Here is a 27627-nt window from a genome sequence, read left to right on the forward strand (position 1 = left end):
AACTGTAAGCAAGCCCAATTTACGCATTTTTAGTCTTGTTGGAGGGGTATTTTAGAAACCTATAAAATGGATGCGCTTCTCTAATAATGACAAAGAAACAATATGCGATTATCAGAATCTTGCTATATGCAAGACTTTAGACCATTTGGAACGAAAGTAAATATTTACTAGCATTAATTCTTACTTCTTATGGGGATATCACTAAAGGGTTACTGAAGGCATTTTTAGTCTCCATATAGTAGGAAACTTCAAACAGAGGAAGTTGTTTTCCGACACACATTTAAAAATTCTTGTTCATTCAACTGTGTAGTAGGCATAGAAATTTTAACTGGAATAATTTATATGGTGTCTATGCCAAAATGGGATTCGTCGACATGGCCTCTGATTGGCTTATAGAGTACAAATAGAAATTCAATTCAACGTTACAAAATAAATACAAGTGACGGAAAAATTTGTTTTCTTTTATCGTAAGAAACATTTGAAATGCTAGCAAGTTTGTGTCTTTACGTTCTGAGAGTACGTAGGGATTGTCTGATTTAAAGTGAAACTCTTAAAAAATATTTTAAGAAAGTTTATTGAAGAAATTTAACTGGTTTATATGCCTGTTTAAAAAGAATGTCGACAGTACATTTTTTGGTATTGTACGATGCGATAGTTCTTGCTTCAAACAGAGAGCTTTTATTCAATACAAGCAAAACTTTTATCCGCCGGAAAAATCTTTCAAACAAGAAGCTTTTATTTATTATAAACATAACTTTATCGCCTGAATAAACGGAAATTTCAATTCCGATTCGATATAAAAACCAATTCGATATTGTATGACGTGGAATTTACAGAAACCAATTCGATATTGTATGACGTTGAATATTGCAGATATATTATGACGTGGAATCAAGCTGCCGAAACGAAATTTGCTTCATGTCAGAACCTAGCTTTAGCATCAATTCATCCTAGTGAAAACGTATTTAGCCTAGGTAAAAGTCAATACAGACTGATCGCCATCAAATTTGTCACCATTTCGCTAGAAAGTGCAGTAGACCTGCGCTTAATTTTTGGAATTTGCTAGTTTTTATGCGGCAACCTTTCACTGACAACTTTAGGACGCAATTTATGAAAGCTATTGGTTGACTTTCCATGCGAAAAGAAATTTTGAGACTTTAAGGTAGGGCTAAAAGTAAACCGTAAACTGGTAAAACTCAGTAAACTGGCTGCCAATAAACTCTATCTTGATCAGTAAATTCAATAAAAATATGTTAGTTTTAAAACTGCTAATACGGCTATTAATAATGCACTATAGGTCATACCAGGCTTTGGACTATTCCTTCCTTGTTATTTCGTTTGTGTCCAACCGTATTTCCAGCAGATAATCTGGAATTGAACTCGATTGGGCTCAAATTTTTCAGAATATGCCTTTGGCATGCCAAAGGTTGTTTCCTGGACTGCCACTGATCAAATACCACCTTGCAACTTAACTATATCAAAGTTCTTTCTAAAATTAATCTTTTAAGTCCTTTCTCACTTCTCTACAAGTATTTTCACCCTCAATTGAGAATCTGTTGCTTTAAATATGCCTTCAATAAAAGTCCTAATCCTTTTGGATCACCGGAACTACTGGCGGATCCAGGGGTGGGGAACCCTGCCCCCCCTAAGTTTTTTTCTGGCGCCCTCTTATCCTGTTTTTTACTCTTTCTAGAATAAATTTGTCAAATTGGTCAATTATTGGTACCCTTGTCATACTGCCCCCCTCAAGATTTTGCTCATTGGCGCCCTTGTCACAGTGGGCCTCCTCCAAGATTATGCTCTATATCTGCCCCCCCCCTAACCGTAACCTGTTCCACTTTGAAGTGTGTCATGGTTTATACATTTTTGTTCGTTACGGGTTAGTTGACTAAAGCTAAATTCAGACAATCAGGGCTTGAAGGGGTAGTTCAAACTGGTTCAAGTGATCCCTTCAAAGCTAAGACCTCCTTTCTGTAAAAAAAATTAACCCCCAAAATACAAGCAAGTTATCTGAATTGAGACTACTGTAATGCTCAAATATTTACGGACTGAAAGTTAGGGACAAAGAATCGCCCTATATCGTGCTGAATTGTCTGTTCAGAGGGTTAAATTTTAATCATTCAAGAAGGGTGTCAATCATTTATAGAAAATAAACGTATAGACTAGTAGTTGAATCCAGGAAGCACAATGAATTTAGATACATGGGATATATATGTGTTTAAACCGAGAACAATATTATATAATACCAGAAGGTCAAATTTTACTTTTTCAACATCGTATCAAACAGTATTTTTACAATCAGGGGACCCCCTCTCTTTCCTATTCCCATGTTTTCAGAAACAAGCTCTGTGATAAACCACTCCGTGATTACCGTGACGATAACTTACACGTATCTTCTAATATTTCTATGCTGATAAAGACACCTTTAAAATTACGATCCAGGACGTCAGGAAGAAATTGATTTATATCTTCTGGTTTTATTCCCCTTTTTATTGAATGTGAACCAGATGACAGAGCAGCTCTGCACTATGCTTTCTTAACAAAGAATTGGTGCCGCAACCATACAGTAGTAGAAGCAAAAGGATACGTCGGTTTTAAAGTTTTTGTACCTTTTTCTCCTAGAATTCTCCCAGAAGATTTTCTCCCTGCTGTTTGTCTAAATAAATGCAATAAATATACATGCTGTAATTATGAAAGCAACAAGCTTCCTGGCACCAAGGCCCGTCAAGTATGTGTGTGGCTAACAAGTTGAACTGTGTTTTATGGGATGGTGTGATATTCAGGGGTTGACCACAGTCAATAAAATCACTTTTTGTCACCTTTATTTTAGCCTGTCACTTTTTTCCACTTTTTCTTTGAAATTGTCACTAAGTCACTTTTTTGCCCTTTCGAAAATCGAATTAGTTATTGTTTATTTCAGTAAGGTACAAATGTAATGTAAAAATACATTGAGCAACGGGCTGTTATCTGTGAGAAATTAGTAATGGTTATATGACACAGGAGAATGAAAAAAAAGAAATAATTTGAAATTCTAAAGCAGCATGTTTAAATGGTTCAAGATTAATTTTGTATAAGTTGTGCATTTATCTTTAATCACAAGCTTTTGATCGTGCCCTTAACCCTTATCGGTTCGTCTGGCAGATTTGGGGGGTGGGGTGAGCCCTTTCCCTCCTGTTAAGACTTGCACCCTTCAAATCAATCAACAAAACGTTATAGTTGAGTCTCAACTTGTAGAATCTCATTCACGCAGCATCAGTTTTTTTTTAAATTTCCCCACTTTGCCAAATCATAAGTCCTATTTGTTTCTCCTCATTTGATTTAATATATTCAGTTAACTGGAATTGATGTAAAACCGTCACTAAGTCATGTTGGTAAAATTATATGGGTCCTAAAATCATATGGTAAAGCTATAGTATAAAGGTATATGGGTCCAAATTAGTTGCAAGTTTGTCATCCCTCACTCCAATTAAGCGACTCGGAGCTTAAAGACCTCCCTCAGAAGGAGGGCAAGGGTCCTCCAGCAAATTTTGAAAGAATTCTGTAAGTCTGGACCTCCCGAAAAGAGAGTAAAAATAAGAAAATTTTTCCTCTAATCTTGTTTAGGATTATTTGCTTTTCTGAAATGACCACCAAAGAAGGGAATATACTGAAAAATACACTTCGCAACATAAAACAAATAAAAACCTGCTTTAAACCTTTTATTGACCCCAACCTTCAGTCGTAAAATGGACGATGTATGCACTACCTTGTCGAAAGTTTTTAATTTTCTGCCATCCTCCCTCCTCCCGTGATTTTGCCCTCCAAATCCGTCAGTGTTCAGTTGCTGAAAATTGAAAAACTGGCTTTTAACAAAGAGCTTTATGGACAAAGGGAATTTTTATATTGTAGAATAAATTGTATACTTATTTCAAATGTGACTTCTGAGAGTGGGGAGGGGGCTGCGAACCCGGATTTCTAGGTTTTGTCTATGGATGACCATTTGTACTATTTTTGAATCGGGTCCATCTTTGACGGATTTCATGCTCTTGTGGCTAACAGTTACCACCCTTGAATCGGATTTTATTGTGAATAATGGTGGCCGGTGCTTACCCCTCGGAAAATACCCCCTCCCCCAGAAAATACAGCCCTCCCCCGCAGAAAATAACTCCTGCGGAAAATATCCCCCAAGGAAAATCCACCGTGGAAAATAAGGCTTTCCAAAATTGAGAATTTTATTTGAGTTTTTTTCCGTAGGGGGAAGGAATTTTGGTACTTGAGTATTATACGCCACTCACTCAAGTTTACGCTGTGTAAAACTTTAGAACAGACAGGTATCTTCGTTAGTTTCTTTCAGCTTGGCTTGAGACAAGACAAGGACAGGTGACAGAATAGATGCAAATAAATAGTTTGGACTATATATTTGCACATAAAAGGGTGGAGGGGTAAATTATTTGGCAGTTTGAAGTCAGAAAACAATTCTTAATTCACAATATGCAGAATGATTGTACCTAACACATTTTGCATGTGGACCGGCTATACTTTACCCCCCTCCCCCTAATGTGCAAATATATAGTCCAAATTCGGTTCAAAAGTAACGAAGAAACCGGTTTGTTCTTGAGTTTTACACATCGTAAACTTGTGTGAGTGGTGTATAATACACAAGCACCGGAATTTTTCACGGAGAGAGAGCCGGATTTCCCGGTATTATTTTAAAATGATCAAAAATTAAATTAAAAAAACAAGTTTCCCCAACTGAAAGTAAGGAGCAACATCAAAACTTGGATAGAACAGGAATTATTACGTATATGAAAGGAGTTGTCCCTTCCACAAGACATTGCTCTATACGAAAGTTTTGAATTTGTCCTAAGTCTTTAAGAAAGATTCCTGAAACACAATGAATGTTTAATTAGAATAAGAAGCTTTGTTTTGAAATTCTATAAAAAAAAACTTTAGCGTAAAAAGCAAGGTCTTAAGGAGGAGGCGACCCCTTTCATATACGTAATATCTGTTCGTTTTAAGCTTTGATTTTGATCCTTACTTTCAGTCGAAGAACTTGTTTTTTTTTATTATTTAATTACTTACAGATAGTGTCTGTTAATGGGAGACATGCGAAACAAGTTTTTATGGCACTTGGTATTAACCAAGTGACATATATCAGGGACCAGACCAGATTAAATTAGAAATAGTCGTTTTCCCGATTTGACCATCTGGGGGGGAGTAGGGGGCCGGTTAATTCGGAAAAATAGAAAAAGAAGTATTTTTAACTTATGAGCGGGTGATGGGATCTTAATGAAATTTGATGTTTGGAATGATATTGTGTCTCAGAGCTCTTATTTTAAATTCCGACCGGATCTGATGACATTGGGGGGAGTTGGAGGGGGAAACCTAAAATCTTGGAAAACACTTAGAGTGGAGGGATCGGGATGAGACTTGATGAGAAAAATAAGCATAAGTCCCAGATACATGATTGACATAATCGGGACGGATCCGCTCTCTTTGGGGTATTCGGGGGTGGGGGGGTGGTAATTCTGAAAAATTAGAAAAAATGAGGTATTTTTAACTTACGAACGGGTGATCGGATCTCAATGAAATTTGATCTTTAGAAGGATATCGTGTCTTAGAGCTCTTATTTTAAGTCCCGACCGGATCTGGTGACATTGGGGGGGGGTTGGGAGGGGGAAACCTGAAACCTGGAAAACACTTAGAGTGGAGGGATCGGGATGAAACTTGGTGGGAAAAATAAACACAAGTCCTAGATAGATGATTCACATAAACGGAACGGATCCGCTCTCTTTGGGGTAGTTGGGGGGGGGGGCTATTTCTGAAAAATTTGAAAAAATGAGGTATTTTTAACTTACGAACGGGTGATCGGATCTCAATGAAATTTGATATTTAGAAGGATATCGTGGCTCAAAGCTCTTATTTTAAACCCGACCGGATCTGGTGACTTTGGGGGGGAGTTGGGAGTTGGGAGGGGGAAACCTAAAACTTGGAAAACACTTAGAGTGGAGGGATTGGGATGAAACTAGGTGGGAAAAATAATCGCGAGTCCTAGATACATGAATGACATAACCAGAACGGATCCGCTCTCTTTGGGGTAGTTGGGGGAGGGGTTAATTCTGAAAAATTAGAAAAAATGAGGTATTTGTAACTTACGAATGGGTGATCGGATCTGAATGAAATTTGATATTTAGAAGGATATCGTGTCTCAAAGCTCTTATTTTAAATCCTGACCGGATCTGGTGACATTGGGGGACGTTTGGGGTGGGGGACCCTAAAATCATGGAAAACGCTTAGATTGGAGGGATCAGGATGAAACTTGGTGGTAAAAATAAGCAAAAGTCTTACATACGTGATTTACATAATTGGAACGGATCCGCTCTATTGGGGGGGGGGGTTAATTCTGAAAAATAAGAAAAAAATGACGTATTTTTATCTTACGAAGGAGTGATCGGATCTTCATGAAACTTCATATTTAGAAGGACCTCGTAACTCAGATCTCTTATTTTAAATCTCAACCGGATCAAGCGTAATTGGAAGGGGGCAGTTGGGGGGACCGGAAACCTTAGAAAATACTTAAAGCGGTGAGATCAGGATGAAACTGGATGGGAAGAATAGAAACCTGTCTAAGATACGTGACTGACATAACCGGACCGGATCTGCTCTCTTTGGTGGAATTGAAGGGGGGAGGGGTAATTTTGAAAATCGAGGTATTTGTAACTTCCGAAAGGGTGACCAGATCTTAATGAAATTTGATATTTAGAAGAATCTTGTGCTTTAAAAATCTAATTTTAAATTCCGACCAGATCCTGTGACATTGGGGGGAGTTGGAGGGGGAAACCGGAATTCTTGGAAAACGTGAAAATTGGGGTATTTTTATCTTACGAATAGATGATCGGATCTTAATGAAATTTGTTTTTTTAGAAGGAATTCATGTCTCAGAGCTCTTATTTCAAATCCCGACCAGATCTTTTGACATTGGGGGGAGTTGGAGGGGGAAATCTTGGAGTGGAAGAATTGGGATGAAGCTTGGTGGATAGAATAAACAAATGTCCTTGATACGTGATTGACAGAATCGTCCTGAATTCGCTCTCTTTGGGGGAGTTTGGGGGAGGGGTTCAGTGATTTGGCAAGTTTGGTGCTTCTGGACGTGCTAGGACGATGAAAATTGGTAGGCGTGTCAGGGAGCTGCACAATTTGACTTGATTAAGTCGTTTTCCCAGATTCGACCATCTAGGGGGCTAAAGGGAGAGGAAAAATTAGAAAAAATTAGGTATTTATAACTTACGAGTGGGTTATTGGATCTTAATGAATTTTGATATTTAGAAGGACATCGTGACTCAGAGCTCTTATTTTAAATCCTGACCGGCATTAAGCCTCTTATTTTCCTTTTTAAATCAATCTATTGATTCATAGAATTTTGTTAGAGCTCATACCATATGATCTCTTGGCTCTTAGCTCTTCTCGCCTCGTCACAAGTGCCATATGAGCTCTTAGCTGTTGTTGGTTTAAAGAGCGTCATTAAACCAAAAATGAGTAGAAATAAAGTCAAATAATCTAAAAGGCAAAAAAACTAAGTTCTCAAGACCAGAACATAATTTGCACTTTACTGAAAACAAAATACATTTTAAAAGTTTTCACTTTTTTACTTTAATAAATAAAGAAGTATTAAGACTAGAAGGAATAAATATCAGACTATCTATATTAAACTGACAATACACTTTTTTTTTTTTCTTTTTTTTTTTTTTTTTTTTAGTGAAGTGCAAATTATGTTTCAGTCTTGAGAAGACATGAGTGTTGTCAGCCTTATTCCTTTTAATTTTTGCTCGTTTTGAGTCTGACTAGGTTACTTATTGTAATTTCTGTTTGTTTTGGGTTCCATTTGTTTATTAATGGTGATTTGTGGTAGTTTCACACTTGGAAGATAGGAAAAACAAATTTGTAGAATTTGACCACACTTTCGTCCGTAAAAATTAAACAATAAAAATTTTTTTGTTCCCAGCGCAAACTGTCCTTTCAAAGGAAAGCTAAACCTTCTTAAACTTTTTGGTGTCATATGTTTTTAGTTTAATTTTGATGATTGTTCGCATACATTTTTTTCTTGCTCGATTTTTTTTTTAATTTGGCGCCCGTTACTGCCAAAAATTGCAGAAATTCATATGGAAGTCTTTTCAGCAAAAATGGATTTGCAGGTTTTGTTTCTTCTAAGTTTTTAAGGTACTTGTGGTGTGTAAATTCCTCTTTTTTCCGTTCCTTAGCACTTTCCAACGAAAAAAAAAAAAAGAACTCTAACGAAATTTGAAGAAGCACTTTCACGGAAAGGTTTGATTGAGTGAGTGGAAGCTCAGTTAGCGAAATATATGAAAAAGACAATTCGAGTGTTCAATTCAAATTTGTGAAGAGCTGATATATAGTTTACGAGTGTTACCATCCTTTTCTATCTTTTAGGTTCTGAACTTTTTCCCATAAAAGGTGTTGAAAGTTAATATAGACATTCATCCCAGATTGCTTAAAATTTGGTGTTTTTGTGATTATGTAAGGTTACCAAAACAAAAATATGAGATGATACCCGCACAGATTTATTGCGGTGTAAAACCGATTGTTCACTTAGATTTGGTCCCCACCCTTGACGGATCTCAAGTATTCGACAGGGTGTTTATGTGAATTGGGCTTTGCAATTGTCACATCAGTGTCAATAGCGTCAAGGGGGGGGGGTATTTTTTCGGGGTAAACGCCTAGAACCCTGAATAATATTTGATTTTACTCAGGTAAATAGTTTGTTTAAGCACATTTTACCCTCGGTTACTATGGGTCGGGATTTGCCCTTTATTAGGTAACCAAGATGTGTGAGCCGATAGTGCAGTAGTACAACCTTGTTATAACTTTCCTATTCGCTTCTTATAATCAATGATACAAAAGAATGAATGAAATATTGGGATTTACCCTGCTCATCCGTAGACAAACTGGAGGACTCTCCCGGAGTCAAAATATAAGAACAAAAGTAGTGACTAGATCGTAGTAGTGACAGGGAAAAGTAGTGACTAGTAGTGACATTCCCTGCGCCTTTGTTCTGAATACTCACTTTTTGTCATTTTTTTCTGAATAGAAAAGGCACCAAAGTCACTTTTCCTGCGTATCTCGTTGCGGTCGACCCTGTAAATTTGCCTTTTGGTATTTGTTGTGCAATTACGCAACCTCAAAAACAACCTTATGCGCAGGGAGAAGCGAAATACTGGATGCAGTTTTAAACCCCGGAAAGCCACACCCCCCATAGAGGAAGGAATTGTTCCAGACCCTAAAACACGCAAGTACGGCCGCAGCTTTTATCTTTCATTGGATTAAGCTTAGATCCGCATTTTGGTATATGTCCTAGTGGACGGAATTTACAGACTTCCTGCCACAAAGGTTGGATCAATTTGGACTCCATAAGGGTACGACATGGAAATTAGTTTTCATTTTTGAAATATACCAATCTTTTCTGGTTCAAGTCCTGATGTCCAAAAAACGACCCACCATTTCTTGTAGAAATAATCTCAAGTCTGAACCCCGAAATAGTTTAATTAGAGCACTAACTATTATTTCGCATCAGTTTGGTTGAAATGAGGCCACCAAAACTGGTATGTCTCGGTTGAAATAACGCCCCGCTCTTAACGCCCCACTCTTAACGCTCTTCTCTTTACGCTAAAGTTTTTTACTGTTTTAAGAAGTAGAGTTAAGAGAAAGAGTCAAACTTTAGCGTAAAGAGCGAGGCGTTGAAAAAGCCCCTTTCATATACGGAGTAATTTCTGTTCGTTTTAAGTTTTAATGTCGCTCCTTACTTTCATTTAAAAAACTTGTTTTTTTATTTAATCGCATAAAAAATCCAAGTATCCTTGGCATCCTTGAAGAGTTGTCGATAAAAGATTCAATTATCTATGAAATACTGTGTTATGTGAAATACATTACGAAAATTCCTGGAAATTCAGAAATTATAATTTTTCTGCCACAGTGGGAAAAAATATGCGCATCTGAGATTGAAGCTCTTTCCAAATTCCCAAAAAATGTGAAACTACAAAAAAAAATTTTGTAGCTTAGTCATTGTCTGGGTGGTTGAACTGTTTTACTTTCGTTAAAGGCAATGGGAACTTCCTGGGAGGGTGTAAAGAGGGAGGCTTTAAATAGATTAAGTTGGAGGAGGAGCGTGCGTAGCTGTGTTGGCCTCAGGCGGCTTGGTGCTGCAGTGAGTTATTAGTAGTTAGTAGTAGTAGTATTTTTACTGGTAAACATGAACACTTGCCTTTATTTTCGAATAAGTTTTGAGTTTGAGTGGAAAAATTTTTTTACTAGGAGTTTTTTTCGAAGCTCGTTTTTCAATTTTCACCTATTAAGGGCACTGAAAGAGGAGCATTCGGTTAATAGTTTTGGCAATGAAAATTTCAATGGTAAATGACATAGTACGTCTCATTGTTGGTATCTTATACCACCTTACGATGACGTCGTGAAGACAAATTATCTCTAAACTTACAAAAGCATTAGCTTTTGAATTAGCTCTTCGACAGCTTTTTACGATGTTTTTGTGTCCTGTTATTACTCGAGAAGTAAAAATACAAAGGATGTCCTTTGGCGTTTCAAGTTCCTTCTCGAAATTATCATTTTTAGCCTGCCAGCCCTGCTAGTAAGCTGAAAAGTTATTAATAAACACGGAACTCACTCCCTACCGCCACTTTTTATTTCAATTATCCTCGTTTTTCAAGCTGCTTGGTTCAAAACCTCCTGTTGAGGGTTTTCTACTATGGTATTATAACAGTGCCCTTTTTATTGTTCTTTGTCTTTTAGCTTCAGACAACACCAAAAAGCATTTTTGGTTTCGTATGCTACTTTACGATGGCGTTACTAAGATAAATTTACAAAAAGTACGTAGATTACTAAGATAAATTTACAAAAAGTACGTACGTTACTAAGATAAATTTACAAAAAGTACGTAGATATAATCTAGAGCTTTGAAATGAGCCATTAAACAATATACTACGATTTAGCATTAGTTCTGCTAGTCAACATATGATTTATGTAACTGAGTAAGGAGAACATACGAGGGGGAGGGATGTAAGCTTAAGGTTTAGGAATTTATACCGTGGAGATTGGTTTCATATTCTTTTCGTGTTTCCCAGCCTTTCCAATCGAGAAATGATGCTAAAAAATGATCTTTTTTGTGTCATAGAGCACTTTGTGATATCATTATCACGACAAATAAAAGAAAGCAAAAAAACGCTTAGTTATAAACAATAGCTGTCATGTAAGTACTTAAATAGCTCTCTAAGATGTTTCAGTTCCCTGCTATCACAGTAGAGAAAAAAGAGATAAGTCAGAGCTACTCATGCAAAAAAACTAATTTTTTCCCTTTGTTTTCGAAGTGAAAGACTGTAATTCTTCTATTGGGAGTTCTCATGCATGGTGAATTTTGTTGCATAATCTCAGTCAAGATCCAACCCCTTTTTAGCAGAGGTGGTTCCTGTTTCAAAAATTACACAAATTTTCATATGCAATTAGAAATGCTGAGCAACTTTAAAATAATGCTTTTTACCTCTTTAGTATAACAAATTTTTTTGCATATATATTAAAGGAAACTTAATTTTTAGAGTTTTGGTTTCTATTAGCAAGGGTGGCTCTTCGCTTGAATTTTGTTACTGCGAACTGTCTCATCCAAGGCTCTCTTAAATGGAAAGGGAGGCTACCAATACCTCCTTAAATTCCCGGATTCTAAACTCGAGTTTAATATTCTTGTTATAATCCTTCAAAAATGATAATCATCCTTAAAAAAGGGCATTCCTCCAATAAATTTATTAGGAGGGAGTCTGAAATGCAGAGAATTATTCATAGGCTCATTGTTTCCGTCGTTTTCATTGTATTTTCTTCAATAAAACATTTTTCATAGGGATGTTCCCTGCGAACGTTGGCGTGCACCTCCGTTTTCCTTCCCTGAGAAGCTTGAAGGTATTAAAAATGTACATAATTTAAAAAAAATGAAAAATTTATCCCATTAAAATCCCAGTGATAACAAATCTCCTTGTGAAGCTTGCCCTCTCCCTGAGTTTGCTCTAGGCTGATTCCCACTGGAAAATTCTCCCCGTATTTAAAATTGAGCAGTCAAAGGGAAAGTAAGACAAATAAAAAGAATGAGAAAAATAAAGGATTTCAGAATAATCTACAGATATTCCAAAATATTGGTAGAATATATTGTGTATAATATATAGTGTGTTTTTATATTTTCATTTCCTTTGATTTTTTTTTTTTTTTTTTTTTGAGGTTGAGTTATCATAGCAGGTTACAATTTCATTTTAATAATTTATGTGCGGAGAGCCAAAATCAAACATGCATAAATTCAAAAACGTTCAGAAATGAAATAAAAAAAACTAGTTTTTTTTAACTGAAAGTAAGGAGCGACATTAAAACTTAAAACGAACAGAAATTACTCCGTGTATGAAAGGGAATGTTCCCTTCTCAACGCCCCGCTCTTTACGCTAAAGTTTTTTACTGTTTAATAAAGTAGAACTGAGAGAAAGAGTCAAACTTTAGCGTAAAGAGCGGGGCGTTGAGAAGGGAACATCCCCTTTCATACACGGAGTAATTTCTGTTCGTTTTAAGTTTTAATGTCGCTCCTTACTTTCAGTTAAAAAAACTACTTTTTTTTTTCATTTCTAAACGTTTTTGAATTTATGCATGTTTGATTTTGGCTCTCCTTTTTTTTATTTAATAAAGGGTAAAGAACATAATTTGACAAAGTGAAAATAGTGGCAACTGTAGGATCGTTGATCAATGATGCAAGTACACAGCTATACAGATTGACTAAGAAGTACGAGTAATTGCCTTCCGGGGATCTGATCTCCGTTATATTACACAGAAACATTAAACATTTTCATATCCCAAGGATGAATTGAGATTAGAGGATAATGCTAGCCCTCTTCTTCTCCCAAACCTTCTTCTATACTTATATGAAGACTCAAGGAGAGTTTGAAAACGTGGACAGAAAATACATTTTGAGGCTTTAAGCACACTCCCACCATCTACTCAAAGATTCACCATTCACTTACAATAACAGCTGATGAGAAAGCATGCACCATATTACATAACTTTTAAAGTAGCAAACAAATCAACGTATTAGCAAATATTTCCTTTTGTTATGACTATGTGCATTTTCAGGAACGAATTTACCAACACGAGGCATTACTGTCTCTGTAATTGGGAAGCTTGATCTTTGCTTGGTACAATAATGTTAGAATGGTTGGCTATCTCATGGTTTTCGCTTGAAAGCCTTTTAGTACCCTTCGAGCTAAAATGGTTGTTCTCTGTCACAAAATGGCATAAAATGCTAATTTTGTGCTAAATAATCTGTTTTGCTCCTTAAAAAGGGTCCTGCAACTTTTAATCTCCGTTCTAATGATCGTTATTTCGACTTTTCTGAGATTGTTAAGAACTTATAATTTGTTGCAGCGAACTGTTTGATCTCGATATTCCGCATTAGAATCACAGCCTATGTAACCGTTAACCAACATGAAAATCTTGGTTTTTGCACTTCTAGTTATAGGGGCTTTCTAGTTATAGGCTTTGCAGTAGTTTTTTGGCTTATTGGTGTTGTTGGTAGTTCGCAAATTTATTATTCTTGAAATATAAAGTTCTAAAAAAAAGAAAATTAGTGAAAAAAAAACTTTAGTTTAGCGTCTGACAATGCTACAGGCATTCTAGCTTGCATCTCTTCGAAGGAGAAAGGCCAAAGTGGACTAGCTTGCGATGATCACAATTACTAATGTAGAAGAATAAAATTGAATATAAATTCCATGACTATAAAGAATTTCATCGAAAAGAAACCTTTCCTAAAGTTTTGGCTTTTATTGAATCCACATAGTAAACAAAATGCCACCTTAAAAAAAAGACAGTGAGGTAATGCTCGATTCGTGTCCTGTGTCCCAAGAAACAAACCAATAACAACAAAAATAGACTTCTCAAAAAGTAGAAGAAGAAAGAGAGAAACAAGGGTAATTTAAGATAGGAATGAAAATCACCAAATAATTTGCAAAATATTAACATAGACCGCTAGTAAAACCTCAAAGAATCATCTTTTTTAAACTATTTTTGTAGGTTATTCACTTTTTTTTATTCCTGAATTGTCGGCGCCAGATGTAATAAATATCTGATTTGCCGGCTAGTAAAAGCTGAAAGAACTATCTTTTTTTAATTATTTTTGTAGGTGATTCACTTTTTTTTATTCCTAAATTCTCAGTGTCAGATGTAATTAAATATCTGATTTGCCTCTAGTTTCTTATCGAGGTTTTAGATAACTGTTGAACCTTCTTGAAAATGTCAAGAGAGAAAATTTTGGGGTAACGCCCCCAGGAAGATCATTCAGATAACTTGTAAGTTTTCGAAATTGAGGGGTAGTTGATACTTTAGACCTAATCTTGATCTCTCATTCTCAACAAATAGGAAAATAAACTTGTTCCTAACTTAAGATAAATGACATTATTGATTTTCAATCAAGAATCCAAACCATTCAAAAAATGATAGTTTTGCTGGGTTTTAAAAACCACATTTCTAAATTAAAGTAAAGACTTAGTCTCAAATCAAGAAATAAAAAGATGTTTTAGTTTTGGATAATTTTTCAATCTTTCTTGGGTGTGCTAAAAATAGTCCAAACTTGTTATGGATTTATATGAAAAATTTAATTATTTTATTAGATTTTATTAGAAATTTATTAGATTTGAAGGGAAAGTTAACATTCAAACACTCAAACAGAACTTGAAATAAAAAATATTATTGTGTAATATAAAGTTCTCGTAATCTTCTATGGAAATAAAAACTTTACCCTATGCAAACAGAATTCCCCAAATAGCAAAAAATCTTTACTTTCATCAATATTTCTTGCGTGTCGTAACAAGCCCAACAACCCCGTCCAAACGCTTAAACTGAACTTGAAATAACAATCGCATAATATAAAGTTCTCTTAATATTCTACGAAAATAAAAACTTTAACCTATGCAAACAGACGTTCCCCAATTAGCAAGAAATCTTTACCTTCATAAATATTTCTTGCGTGTCGTAACACGCCCTAAGACAGTTCACTAAAATCGCATAAAAATTTCACTTTTAGATGTGAAGCCAGGCTATACACGAAGGAAACCAAAATACAATAATAGTATCATTAAAGCTGCTTTGATTGAAGTCCAAACAGGGCACAGCTTCAGAGAGGCAGCTTTGAAGTATTCCATACCGAGGAGTAGTCTGCAGTATTTTGCAAAGAAATTTGGAGTTGAATCTCATTTCGGATATTTTACAAAGAGGTAGAATAATTTTTTCCCAGTTTTATTGCAAGTATCCTTTAGTCCTTGCTTATTTGGCCTTTCAAAATCAAATTGTAATAAGAAAATAAAAAGTTAATTTGATAACCCACTGAACATAAAACTTCAATATGACCTGTGATTGTACATTGTTGTCTTCTTTTGTACCAGAATGATTCTATATCGTTTTTAAACTACACCAATTGTTTGACCAGGGCTGGTTGTAGTCATATTTGGTTGTTCAAAAAACAACCGCTTGTAAAATGAACTTGTAGAATTTCTATTCTAGATAGCCAATTTATATTTATATGAAATAAATAAATGACGCTCGTCTGTAGTCTATTTCAAGAACTGTCATAGCCAGGCCTTGATTTACCAATAAGCCTGGGCCTAGAGGCGCAATAAGTTATCACTGAATGTTTTTTTTAAATAAAAACTGGACTGATATGATTTATCGTCAAAGATTCACACCACCGCTGCGCTGACTATTCGCAGAAGAGTGATTTTAAAACAAAACAACACAGGAATTCCGTGGCCACTTGTAGACTGTCAGATTTCTCCGAAAAATGGCAGCTGGGAGTCACCTCTTTCCTTCATTACCTTTGGCTCATCCGTTGTGATCTGTAAAGCACTTCCACTATGCCCAAATTTGCGGGGATCTCCCCAAAAAATTCGCAAAACGGAGCGGCAAAAACGCTTGGACCAAGGAGCACCGAAGCTTTAAATCCGGTCCTGGTCACAGCCATCTGGTGCTGTGATAATTTATTGCGCCTCACAGCCATCTGGTGCCAGATGTGGAAATAAGATGATAAATTGAGGCTGAAATGATAAAAATATATAGAGCCGAGCGCTATCTTGATTCAGCACGGAACCAAGCACGGTATCTTGTAACCGGAAAGTGATGACACTCAGATCACAACTGATGAGCCAAAAGTAAAGAAGGAAAAAGGTTTCTCTTAGTTGCCATTTTTCGGAGAAATCCGACAGTCTATCAATGGCCACGGATTTCCTGTGTTGTTTTAAAATCACTTTTTTGAGAACAGGCAGCGCAGCGGCGAAGTGAACCTGGCAGTTGACGATAAATCATATCAGTCCAGTTTTTATTAAGAAAAAAAACATTCAGTAATAATGTATTGTGCCTCACAGCCATCAGGTGCCAGATGTGAAAATAAGATGATAAATTGATGCTGAACTGATAAAAATATATATAGAGCCGAACGCTATTTTGGTTCAGCACGGAAAGTATCTTATAACCGGAAAAATATATTCCAACTATATATTTGACAGATCAAAATGGGTTTATCATATCGAAGGGGTTTCTCATATGTCACCAGTTGATGTTGTAGGGTTGATAGTTCTCGTATTGGGTTCGTTTAAAAAACGCTGGAAAATTGACTTCGAGATCTTTCATTATAGACGACCTATTTACCTTACCCCTGGTTCCCACTGCTGCGTCAATCCCGATACGATTTCTTTCTGGCAGAACAGACGTACGACAGAATCGGATGGAGGTTCACAAAGAAACGCAGACTTTTGCGTCGCTGCGACAAACTCTAGAAGAATTCAAATCAGGTTCCCAAACTGAAGCAATGAGAGTGTTAGCAGAAGGATGGGCCATCAGTCCCTGGAATTACCACCATCAAATAAGTGGTCATCCAGAAAAACTTGTGGACTCCACTGGTTTTACAGAAGCAATGAGTGTTAAGTGAGGAGCAATGAGTGTTAAGCCAAATGAGAGTGTTAGTAGAAGGATGGGCCACCAGTCCCTGGAATTACCACCTATCAAACAAGTGGTCATCCAGAAAAACTTGTGGACCCCACTGGTTTTACAGAAGCAATGAGTGTTAAGTGAGGAGCAATGAGTGTTAAGCCAAATGAGAGTGTTGGTAGAAGGATGGGCCGCCAGTCCCTGGAATTACCACCTATCAAACAAGTGGTCATCCAGAAAAACTTGTGGACCCCACTGGTTTTACAGAAGCAATGATTGTTAAGTGAGGAGCAATGAGTGTTAAACCAAATGAGAGTGTTAGTAGAAGGATGGGCCACCAGTCCCTGGAATTACCACCTATCAAACAAGTGGTCATCCAGAAAAACTTGTGGACCCCACTGGTTTTACATAAGCAATGAGTGTTAAGTGAGGAGCAATGAGTGTTAAGCCAAATGAGAGTGTTAGCAAAAGGGTGGGCCATCAGTCCCTGGAATTACCACCATCAAATAAGTGGTCATTCAGAAAAACTTGTGGACCCCACTGGTTTTACAGAAGCAATGAGTGTTAAGTGAGGAGCAATGAGTGTTAAGCCAAATGATAGTGTTAGTAGAAGGATGGGCCATCAGTCCCTGGAATTGCCACCTATCAAACAAGTGGTCATCCAGAAAAACTTGTGGACCCCACTGGTTTTACAGAAGCAATGAGTGTTAAGTGAGGAGCGATGAGTGTTAAGCCAAATGAGAGTGTTAGTAGAAGGATGGGCCACCGGTCCCTGGAATTACCACCTATCAAACAAGTGGTCATCCAGAAAAACTTGTGGACCCCACTGGTTTTACAGAAGCAATGAGTGTTAAGTGAGGAGCAATGAGTGTTAAGCCAAATGAGAGTGTTAGTAGAAGGATGGGCCACCAGTCCCTGGAATTACCACCTATCAAACAAGTTGTCATCCAGAAAAACTTGTGGACCCCACTGGTTTTATAGAAGCAGTGAGAGTGTTAAGCCAAATTCAGAAAAAGGCTATTGCACTTTATCTGTGCACAACACATGCGATTTGTCGTAAGAGTTGAAATTATCCAACGTATCCGACATTGCAGCAAAACGGATGGTTTTGCGTCGTTCGTCACACTTGTGTCATTTGTCGCAGGATTTTGCGCGAAATCGCAGCAGTGGGAACCACGGGTTAGACAAATTACGAGAAAAGGAACTTGATTGGTGCTATTTCAAAAGTCTCACTGCCACCTCTAGCATCAGTTGAGACTGCAGGTGGTAGATTGCAGTGCTAAGTTAACATATTTAGTTTATAAATTAAATAGAATTTAATTAGTTTATAAATAAAATAAATAAACAAAATAAATTTATAGTTAATTTAGTTTATAACACTAATTTGCTCAGCATATTAGTGTCTTAAAGGCATAATTATTCATACAGCTAAGCGGACAGTTTTTATATTTCTATATATGTTAATTCCATTAGTACTTCAGACTTTTGTGATATATTAATCTCTTTGAACCGTCAACCATGTTTGCAAAATTACTATTTTGTGAGGGAGGAACTCCGGAGGAGATGGCGCAAATGAAACGAAAACGCTAGTTAAATATAGTCGAGAAGCTATAGAATGAAACGCTTCCTGAAATAAAAGTTTGGCGTTTTAGAAGCAGAAAAGTCCTCTAACAGCCTACATAAAATAAAAGACAAATTTATAAGGCTCTAAAACGTCTTTCACTTTCCATGACACTAATATCTTTTGCCATACAAAATTTCTTTAAAAAAAAGAACTCAAGTAAACTCAGTTTCCACTGAAAAAATAAGTTTTTAAAATTCTACTAATATAGGGAAATATCACTTGTCAGTTGATTTGAGCTAGTTCTATAGATAAATGTTGTATAGGCTCTGAAATATAGTGTTGTATAGGCTTTCAGGGCAAGGGTTTTAAGTTATGTCCCAGGGGCATATAAGGTTTATATAGAAAGGGTGATCGTATAAACTTTGGAGGGAGATCATTGGATTGATAATCCGAAATTCTAATGCCCTTTTTAACATTTAGAGTGACCGGAGGGTGGCACCCTCCCACACCTCGTATTTTCCGGAAATGCAACTAAAAGAAATTTTGAGATGGCCATTTGTTGTCTTAGAAACTTCGAAAAGAGACCATTCGGTTGGAAATTGAAGGTGCTAGTGCCCTTTTTAATAGTCGAAAGCGATTGGAGGGCGACTAACCCACCTCCCACGCCCACCATTTCCCCAAAAATATTCAATCAAAATTTTGAGATAGCCATTTTGTTCAACGTAATCGAAAGGGTTGTAAGTTATACCTTGGGAGCATATAAGGTATATATAGAAAATTTGGTTGTATAAACATCGGAACAGCCTCATTGGATTGGCAATCAGAAGTTTTAGCGCCCTTTTTAAGAATTTAGAGTGATCGGAGGCTAGATACCCCCCCACACACCTCGTATTTTCCCGAATTGTATCTGATAGAAATTTTGAGATATCCATTTATTGTCAAAGAAACTATGGAAAGCGCTCATTCGATTGGAAATTGAAGCGGCTAATACGCTATTTAATAGTCAAATGTGATTGGAGGGCAATTAACCCCCCTACCACGACCCCCATATCTCATAACACATCCAATCAAAATTTTGAGATGGCCATTTTGTTCAACGCATTTGAAAAGTCCTGAAATTATGTCTTTGAGGATGATAGCCCCCCTTTCCACAGCTTTCAGGGCAAGGGTTTAAAGTTATGTCCTGGGGGCATATAAGGTTTATATAGAAAGGGTGATCGTATAAACTTTGGAGGAGGCTGATTGGATTGGTAATCATAATTCCTAGTGCCCTGTATAAGATTCAGAATGTTTAGAGGGTGGATACCCCCTCCCTACCTCGCATTTCCCGAACTGCATCTGATAGAAATTTTGAGATTGGCCAATTGTTGCCGTAGAAACTTCGAAAAGGCTCAATCGACTGGAAATTGAAGGGGCTAGTGCCCCTTTTAAGAATCGAAAATGATTAACCCCCTTCTCACGCCCACCATTTCCACAAATATATTCAATCAAAATTTTAAATAGCCATTTTGTTAAGCGTAGTTGAAAGGTTCGGAAATTATGTCTTTGAGGATGACAACCTCACAGCCCTCAGGGCCAGAGTTGTAAGTTATGTCTGGGGTTTTGTTGTAAGTTGTATAATGTTTTTGCAGAAAGAGTGGCCGTATAAAATTTAGAGGGGTCTCGTTAGATTAGCAATCGGAAGTTCTAGTACCTTTTATAAAATTCAGAGTGATCGGGGGGTGGAAACTCCCTCCCCCCTTACCTCGTATTTTCCCGAAATGCATCTGATAGTAATTTTGAGATGGCGACCTGTTGTCTTGGAAACTTCAAAAAGACCTCATTCGATTGGAAATTGAAAGGGCTAGTGCTCTTTTATTTGTCGAAAATGATTGGAGGGCTACTATCCCCCCTCCTAAAATCACCATTTCCCAAAACATATCCAATCAATTTTTTTAGATTGGCATGTACAACGTAGTCAATAGATCCAGAAATTATTTCTTTGAGAAATGACAACCCCCTCTCACAGCCCTTAGGACAAGGTTGTGAGTTATGACCTGGGGGCATATAAGGTTTTTTATAAAAAGGGTGATCTTATAAACTTCGAAGGGGTTCATTTGATTTTTAATCAGAAGTACTAGTACCCTTTTTAAGATTCAAAGTAATTGGAGGGCGGATACTCCCTCACTCGTATTTTCTCAAAATGCGTCTGATAGAAGTTTTGACATAGCCATTTGCTGTCATAGAAACTTCAAAAAAGGCTCATTCGATTGGAAATCGAAAGGGCTTTTTTAATAGTCGAAAGTGATTGGAGGAAAACAAGCCCCCTCCCCCCAAGCCCATCAATTCCCAAAACATATTAGTAAAAAATGTTAATATTATATTTGTTTTCAAATTTATAAATATCTTGAATATCCATATGAAAATTAGTAATCCCTTTAAAGTTAAGTTGAATTCATTTTCATGTTTTTGATAGTTTGATAGTCTGTCTTTATGATTTTAGCTGGATGAAGATAAGTGAGTATTGACCAAAGAAAGAATAGCTATTTTGTTCAGCGTAGTTGAAAGGTCTGGAAATTATGTTTTTGGGGATGACACCCCACAGCCCTCAGCGCAAGATTTGTAAGTTATTTTCCGAGGGCATATAAGATTTTTATGGAGATGGTGGTCGTATTAACTCTAGAGTGGGCTCTTTGGATTGGAAATCAGGTGTTAACCTCCCTTTTTAAGACTCGAAGGGATCGTGGACAGCCGTCCCACTGCCAACTTCGTATTGTCTACAAGTGCGTCCGATAAAAATTTTGAAACAGTCATTTGTTCAAAAAGGGTCTAAAAATCATATAATAAGGCCTTAGGGGTGGAAAGAATCCTCCAGAATCTGGGGGTGGGGTTATAAGTTATGCCCCAGAGGCATATAAGGTTTTTATGGAAGGCATAGTCGTGTGAGGTTTAGAAGAGGCTCATTTAATTTGAAATGTGTAGTTCTAGTTCCCTGATAAGAGTCAAACATGATAGAGAGCAACTAGTCCCCATCCCTGACATCCTCTTTTCTCAAAACGCATCCCAGTGAAATTTTAATATACCCGTTTTGTTACCAATAGTCCAAAAATCATATAAAATGTCTTCAAGGTCGACACAATCCCCCAGAGCCTATGGGCAAGGGTTGTAAGGTATGCCCGGGGAATATGAGGTTCTTAGGGAACGGGTAGTCGTATAAGCTTTGGATCGGATGGAGCTCATTTTATTGGAATTTGGAAGTTTTAGTGCCCTTTTTAAGTGCCCTTTCTTATTTTAGATAGTGAACCAAGTTGCAGACGAAGGAAACCAAAGTATAACAGTAATGTCATTAAAGCTGCGATGACCGAAATCCAAGAAGGACACACTATTACGGAAGTGGCTTTGAAGTATTCTATACCAAGGACTAGTGTCCATTATTTTGCGCGGAAATTTGGTGTTGAGTCGCATTTCTCTAATAGAAGAAGAAGAGGATATCCTACTTAGAGTACAAGTGCCGTATACCCTGATTTTCTAATCCCAAAGATGAATTACCAGTTTGAACAAAACGATAGTATATTAATGCATAGGAAAAAGTTAAAACTTTTTTTTATCCTGTAAAAAAAAATATACGGATATTTGTTTTTCGTATATTTTATTTATATTTCATGCTTAGAAGAAAGAAAAGACGGAAAATATTCACTAAAAAGCTACAAAACAAGAAAATAATGTAAAAACATGAAAGAACGCTATATTCAAACTAAAAAGAGCGTAAAGTCTCGGATCTGAGTAATACTTAGTAAGGACTTGCGTCTTGCGCTTTGTAAAACTATATTTATTCCTTATATGAATTGGGTAACCCCTCCTCAATACCTCTCCCTTCACGCTAAATTTTTTTACTACTTTCAAAAAAGCCTTTTATTTTAATTAAACGGGCTTTTTCTTTCATGAGTCATTCTTAAAAAATAAGGACAAAACTCAAACTTTAGCGTCAAGAGCAAGGTATTGAGGGGGGGGGGGGTAACACACCTCATATACGGAATGATTTCTGTTCGTTCAGTAACTAGTTCTATACTTGAGTTCTTTTGCGTTTCTTTTGCTTCTTCTTTCTTTGTAGCATTTTTCCATTTTTTAAATTTTATTTTCATGTATAATCTAGCTTTTCAATCTAGATCAACGTTTTTTTATCGTTTTTTCTTAAAAAAGCTTCTGGATGTAAAGTCAAAATGTTAAGGAATTTTTTAGTTCAATCTTCATTGTCTTAATATAAAAAGTTGTCTGTTAGTTATATATTTATATGAAATTTAATTTTATCTATAAATAGAAAGGTATTGTGCTGTTAGAAATGGTTGAAGTGTTAGTATAAGTCGGAATGACTGATTTTTGTTCAAAACCAACTGAGTACTCTTTTTTTAAACCTTAGAGTAGAATATGTAGTTACGAAACCGTAAGGAGCCATGGAGTCATTTTTTACGGTTAAGTCATCTTTTGAAATGGCAAGGACTAAATATACAAATGTACGTTCTTGGTTTGATAGCATTTCAAAACTATAAATGCAAAATATCTAAAGCGGGACACAAACATAAAAACAGATGGAATTATAATTTAAAGTGCCACCTCGATGTTATGAAAGTATGATTATTTTTAACAAAAATAGTTATATGGAGATAAACAGCTTGTAAGTTCTATCCATCTTCTAGATTCTTAAAAGTAAAGAAATCGGATCCTGCATTCTAATTGATTCAAAGCCACTCTTTATGAACAGAGGGTCTTTCAGACTTGCTCAATCAAAAGCAAGTCTGGTAAAACAATCTCTCACCTCTAAAAACGGTGTAATGTTCTCTTTACCGGTTCTCTTTTCTCTTTACCAAAAGCAAGTCTGGTAAATCAGTCTCTCATCTCTAAAAACGGTGTAATGTTCTCTTTACCGGTTCTCTTTTCTCTTTGCCAAAAGTAAGTCTGGTAAATCAGTCTCTTACCTCTAAAAACGGTGTAATGTTCTCTTTGCCGGTTCTCTTTTCTCTTTACCATAAGCAAGTCTGGTAAATCAGTCTCTCACCTCTAAAAACGGTGTAATGTTCTCTTTACCGGTTCCCTTTTCTCTTAACCAAAAGCAAGTCTGGTAAATCAGTCTCTCACCTCTAAAAACGGTGTAATGTTCTCTTTACCGGTTCTCTTTTCTCTTTACCAAAAGCAAGTCTGGTAAATCAGTCTCTCACCTCTAAAAACGGTGTAATGTTCTCTTTACCGGTTCTATTTTCTCTTTACCAAAAGCAAGTCTGGTAAATCAGTCTCACCTCTAAAAACGGTGTAATGTTCGCTTTACCGGTTCTCTTTTCTCTTTAGCCAAAGCAAGTCTGGTAAGTCAGTCTCTCATCTCTAAAAATGGTGTAATGTTCGCTTTACCGGTTCTCTTTTCTCTTTAGCCAAAGCAAGTCTGGTAAGTCAGTCTCTCATCTCTAAAAATGGTGTAATGTTCTCTTTACCGGTTCTCTTTTCTCTTAACCAAAAGCAAGTCTGGTAAATCAGTCTCTTACCTCTAAAAACGGTGTAATGTTCTCTTTACCGGTTCTCTTTTCTCTTTACCAAAAGCAAGTCTGGTAAATCAGTCTCTCACCTCTAAAAACGGTGTAATGTTCTCTTTACCGGTTCTCTTTTCTCTTAACCAAAAGCAAGTCTGGTAAATCAGTCTCTCACCTCTAAAAACGGTGTAATGTTCTCTTTACCGGTCTCTTTTCTCTTTAGCAAAAGCAAATCTGGTAAATCAGTCCCTCACCTCTAAAAACGGTGTAATGGTCTCTTTACCGGTTCTCTTTTCTCTTTAGCCAAAGTAAGTCTGGTAAATCAGTCTCTCATCTGTAAAAATGGTGTATTGTTCTCTTTACCGGTTCTCTTTTCTCTTTACCAAAAGCAAGTCTGGTAAATCAGTCTCTCACCTCTAAAAACGGTGTAATGTTTTCTTTACCGGTTCTCTTTTCTCTGTAGCCAAAGCAAGTCTGGTAAATCAGTCTCTCACCTCTAAAAACGGTGTAATGTTCTCTTTACCGTTTCTCTTTTCTCTGTAGCCAAAGCAAGTCTGGTAAATCAGTCTCTCACCTCTAAAAACGGTGTAATGTTGTCTTTACTGGTTTTCTTTTCTCTGTAGCCAAAGTAAGTCTGGTAAATCAGTCTCTCACCTCTAAAAACGGTGTAATGTTCTCTTCACCGGTTCTCTTTTCTCTGTAGCCAAAGCAAGTCTGGTAAATCAGTCTCTCACCTCTAAAAACGGTGTAATGTTCTCTTCACCGGTTCTCTTTTCTCTGTAGCCAAAGCAAGTCTGGTAAATCAGTCTCTCACCTTTAACCACAGTGTAATGTTCAAACCGTTTTTAACACTAATAATGAAGCTTCAAAATTTAATTTTTCATTTGGAACATCTTCTTTAAGAATGAAATGACACGCCATGAAACGGAGATCAGCACCGCCGGTAGGGACTGTAAAGTCTAATGCCGTATCCTTTACCTTACCTTATATATATATATATATATACTAGCTGTTGGGGTGGCGCTTCGCGCCACCCCAACACCTAGTTGGTGGGGGCGCTTCGCGCCCCCCCCCCCCAAGCCCCCCCGCGCGCGTAAGTCGTTACGCGCCATAATAGTTACGCGCCATTGTAGTTGTGTCCCTATGTCCCACCTGTGAATATAGATATATATATATATATCTATATATAAAAATAATATATATATATATATATATATATATATATATATATATATATATATATATATATATATGGTTTTAACTACGTAAAACTTGCGAATATACAACATTCTTTGCTGTCCCATTGTCTTTGCATATAAATAGATTGTCAGGTTTACCGACTCTTGAACATGCAACATATAATGGTCCATGGGAAAACAATCTGTATTCAGATCTATACCTCATGATTCTAATGATTGCCCTTGAGCTTTGTTGATGGTGATTGCTAATCGACCATTCCCTGTCCCGGTGTCCCGGTCGTCATTTACATCCCCCTGTTTCCCCCGGTGTCCCCGTTGTAGTTGTGTCCCGGTCGTCATTTATATTCCCTGTGTCCCGGTCGTCATTTGTATCCCGGTGTCCCGGTCTGTATATACATTCGTTTTTTAGTTTTGTTTTTCTCCTTTATTTTTTTCCTTTTTTTTTCTTTTTTAGCTTATTTAGATTTTTAGATTTTTTAGTTTTTTTATTAGTTTTTAGTTTTTTTTTCTTTTTAGTTTTTTTGTCCCGGTCGTCATTTATATCCCCCTGTTTCCCCCGGTGTCCCCGTTGTAGTTGTGTCCCTGTGTCCCGGTCGTCATTTATATTCCCTGTGTCCCGGTCGTCATTTGTATCCCGGTGTACCGGTCTGTATATACATTCGTTTTTTAGTTTTGTTTTTCTCCTTTATTTTTTTCCTTTTTTTTTCTTTTTTAGTTTATTTAGATTTTTAGATTTTTTAGTTTTTTATTAGTTTTTAGTTTTTTTTTCTTTTTAGTTTTTTTGTAGTTTTTACCTTCTTTTTAGTTTTGTTAATTTTTTTTTTTACTTATGTCCTGGTCGTCATTTATACTCCCTGTGTCCCGGTGCTTTGTTTTTTTGCCTTTTTTTAGTTTTTTCAGTTTTTTTTTAGTTTTTTATTGGTTTTTACCTTTATTTTAGCTTATTTTTCAGTTTTTTCCTTTTTTTTAGTTTTTTTTAGTTTTTAGTTTTTTTAGTTTTTTACCTTTTTTTAGTTTTTTTAGTTTTTTTGCTTTTTTATTTTTTTTATTAGTTTTTAGTTTTTTTTGTAGTTTTTGCCTTTTTTTTAGTTTTTTTAGTTTTTTAGCTTTTTTATTAGTTTTTAGTTTTTTTTGTAGTTTTTGCCTTTTTTTAGTTTTTTTAGTTTTTTAGCTTTTTTATTTTTTTTATGTTTTTAGTTTTTTTTTGTAGTTTTTGCCTTTTTTTAGTTTTTTCAGTTTTGACGTCACCTGATCCAGTTTTTTCAGGTGACGTCACCTGATCCACGATCCACAGATCCACAGACAACTTATTTTTATATATATAGATAGTTTTTTTTTTACTTATGTCCTGGTCGTCATTTATACTCCCTGTGTCCCGGTGCTTTGTTGATTGCTAATCGAACATTCCTTTTGTCCTGGTCGCTTTCTCTTTGAGTTTCGTCATTTATTTTTTTCTTTTTTAGTTCTTTTAGTTTTTACCTTTTTTAGTTTTTTTTAGTTTTTTAGATGAAAATTTTTTTTAGTTTTTTCCTTTTTTTCTTTTTAGTTTTTTATTGGTTTTTACCTTTATTTTAGCTTATTTTTCAGTTTTTTCCTTTTTTTTAGTTTTTTTTTATTTTTTATTTTTTTTTAGTTTTTTACCTTTTTTTAGTTTTTTTAGTTTTTTTAGTTTTTTTTCTTTTTTTCTTTTTTTATTAGTTTTTAGTTTTTTTTTGTAGTTTTTGCCTTTTTTTAGTTTTTTCAGTTTTTTTTTTAGTTTTTTTTATTTTTTAGTTTTTTTAGTTTTTTACCTTTTTTTAGTTTTTTTAGTTTTTTTAGTTTTTTAGCTTTTTTATTTTTTTTATTAGTTTTTAGTTTTTTTTGTAGTTTTTGCCTTTTTTTAGTTTTTTTAGTTTTTTAGCTTTTTTATTAGTTTTTAGTTTTTTTTGTAGTTTTTGCCTTTTTTTAGTTTTTTTAGTTTTTTAGCTTTTTTATTTTTTTTATTAGTTTTTAGTTTTTTTTGTAGTTTTTGCCTTTTTTTAGTTTTTTCAGTTTTGACGTCACCTGATCCAGTTTTTTCAGGTGACGTCACCTGATCCACACATCCACAGACAGACAACTTATTTTTATATATATAGAAGATATCTATATATATATATATATATATATATATATATATATATATATATATATATATATATATATATATATGGTTTTAACTACGTAAAACTTGCGAATATACAACATTCTTTGCTGTCCCATTGTCTTTGCATATAAATAGATTGTCAGGTTTACCGACTCTTGAACATGCAACATATAATGGTCCATGGGAAAACAATCTGTATTCAGATCTATACCTCATGATTCTAATGATTGCCCTTGAGCTTTGTTGATG

The 27627-nt window shown here is 35.8% G+C and overlaps 1 protein-coding gene and 1 long non-coding RNA gene across 3 annotated transcripts in view; one reads left to right on the forward strand and one right to left on the reverse strand.

The window, feature by feature from the left end:
• The window catches only part of LOC136043883 (protein tramtrack, beta isoform-like), a 58849-nt gene extending 34592 nt beyond the window's left edge, over window positions 1-24257 (forward strand). Inside the window, exons 6-7 of one of the 2 annotated variants that reach the window (XM_065728890.1) lie at window positions 15101-15290; window positions 21834-21970. In XM_065728890.1, the coding sequence (XP_065584962.1) occupies window positions 15101-15290; window positions 21834-21837 (194 nt within the window). In that variant the 3' untranslated portion in view covers window positions 21838-21970. Of the gene's footprint in view, window positions 1-15100; window positions 15291-21833 lie in introns of both variants that reach the window. The other variant, XM_065728888.1, reaches the window with a different exon arrangement.
• LOC136043886 (uncharacterized) overlaps window positions 1-27376 on the reverse strand; it is a 166621-nt gene extending 139245 nt beyond the window's left edge. Inside the window, exon 1 of the long non-coding RNA XR_010621745.1 lies at window positions 26258-27376. This is a non-coding gene — a long non-coding RNA (uncharacterized LOC136043886). The remainder of the gene's footprint in view (window positions 1-26257) is intronic.
• Window positions 27377-27627: the final 251 nt, after the last annotated feature.

Source organism: Artemia franciscana, chromosome 2, assembly GCF_032884065.1.
Source record: "Artemia franciscana chromosome 2, ASM3288406v1, whole genome shotgun sequence".
Taxonomy (NCBI): Eukaryota; Metazoa; Arthropoda; class Branchiopoda; order Anostraca; family Artemiidae; genus Artemia; species Artemia franciscana.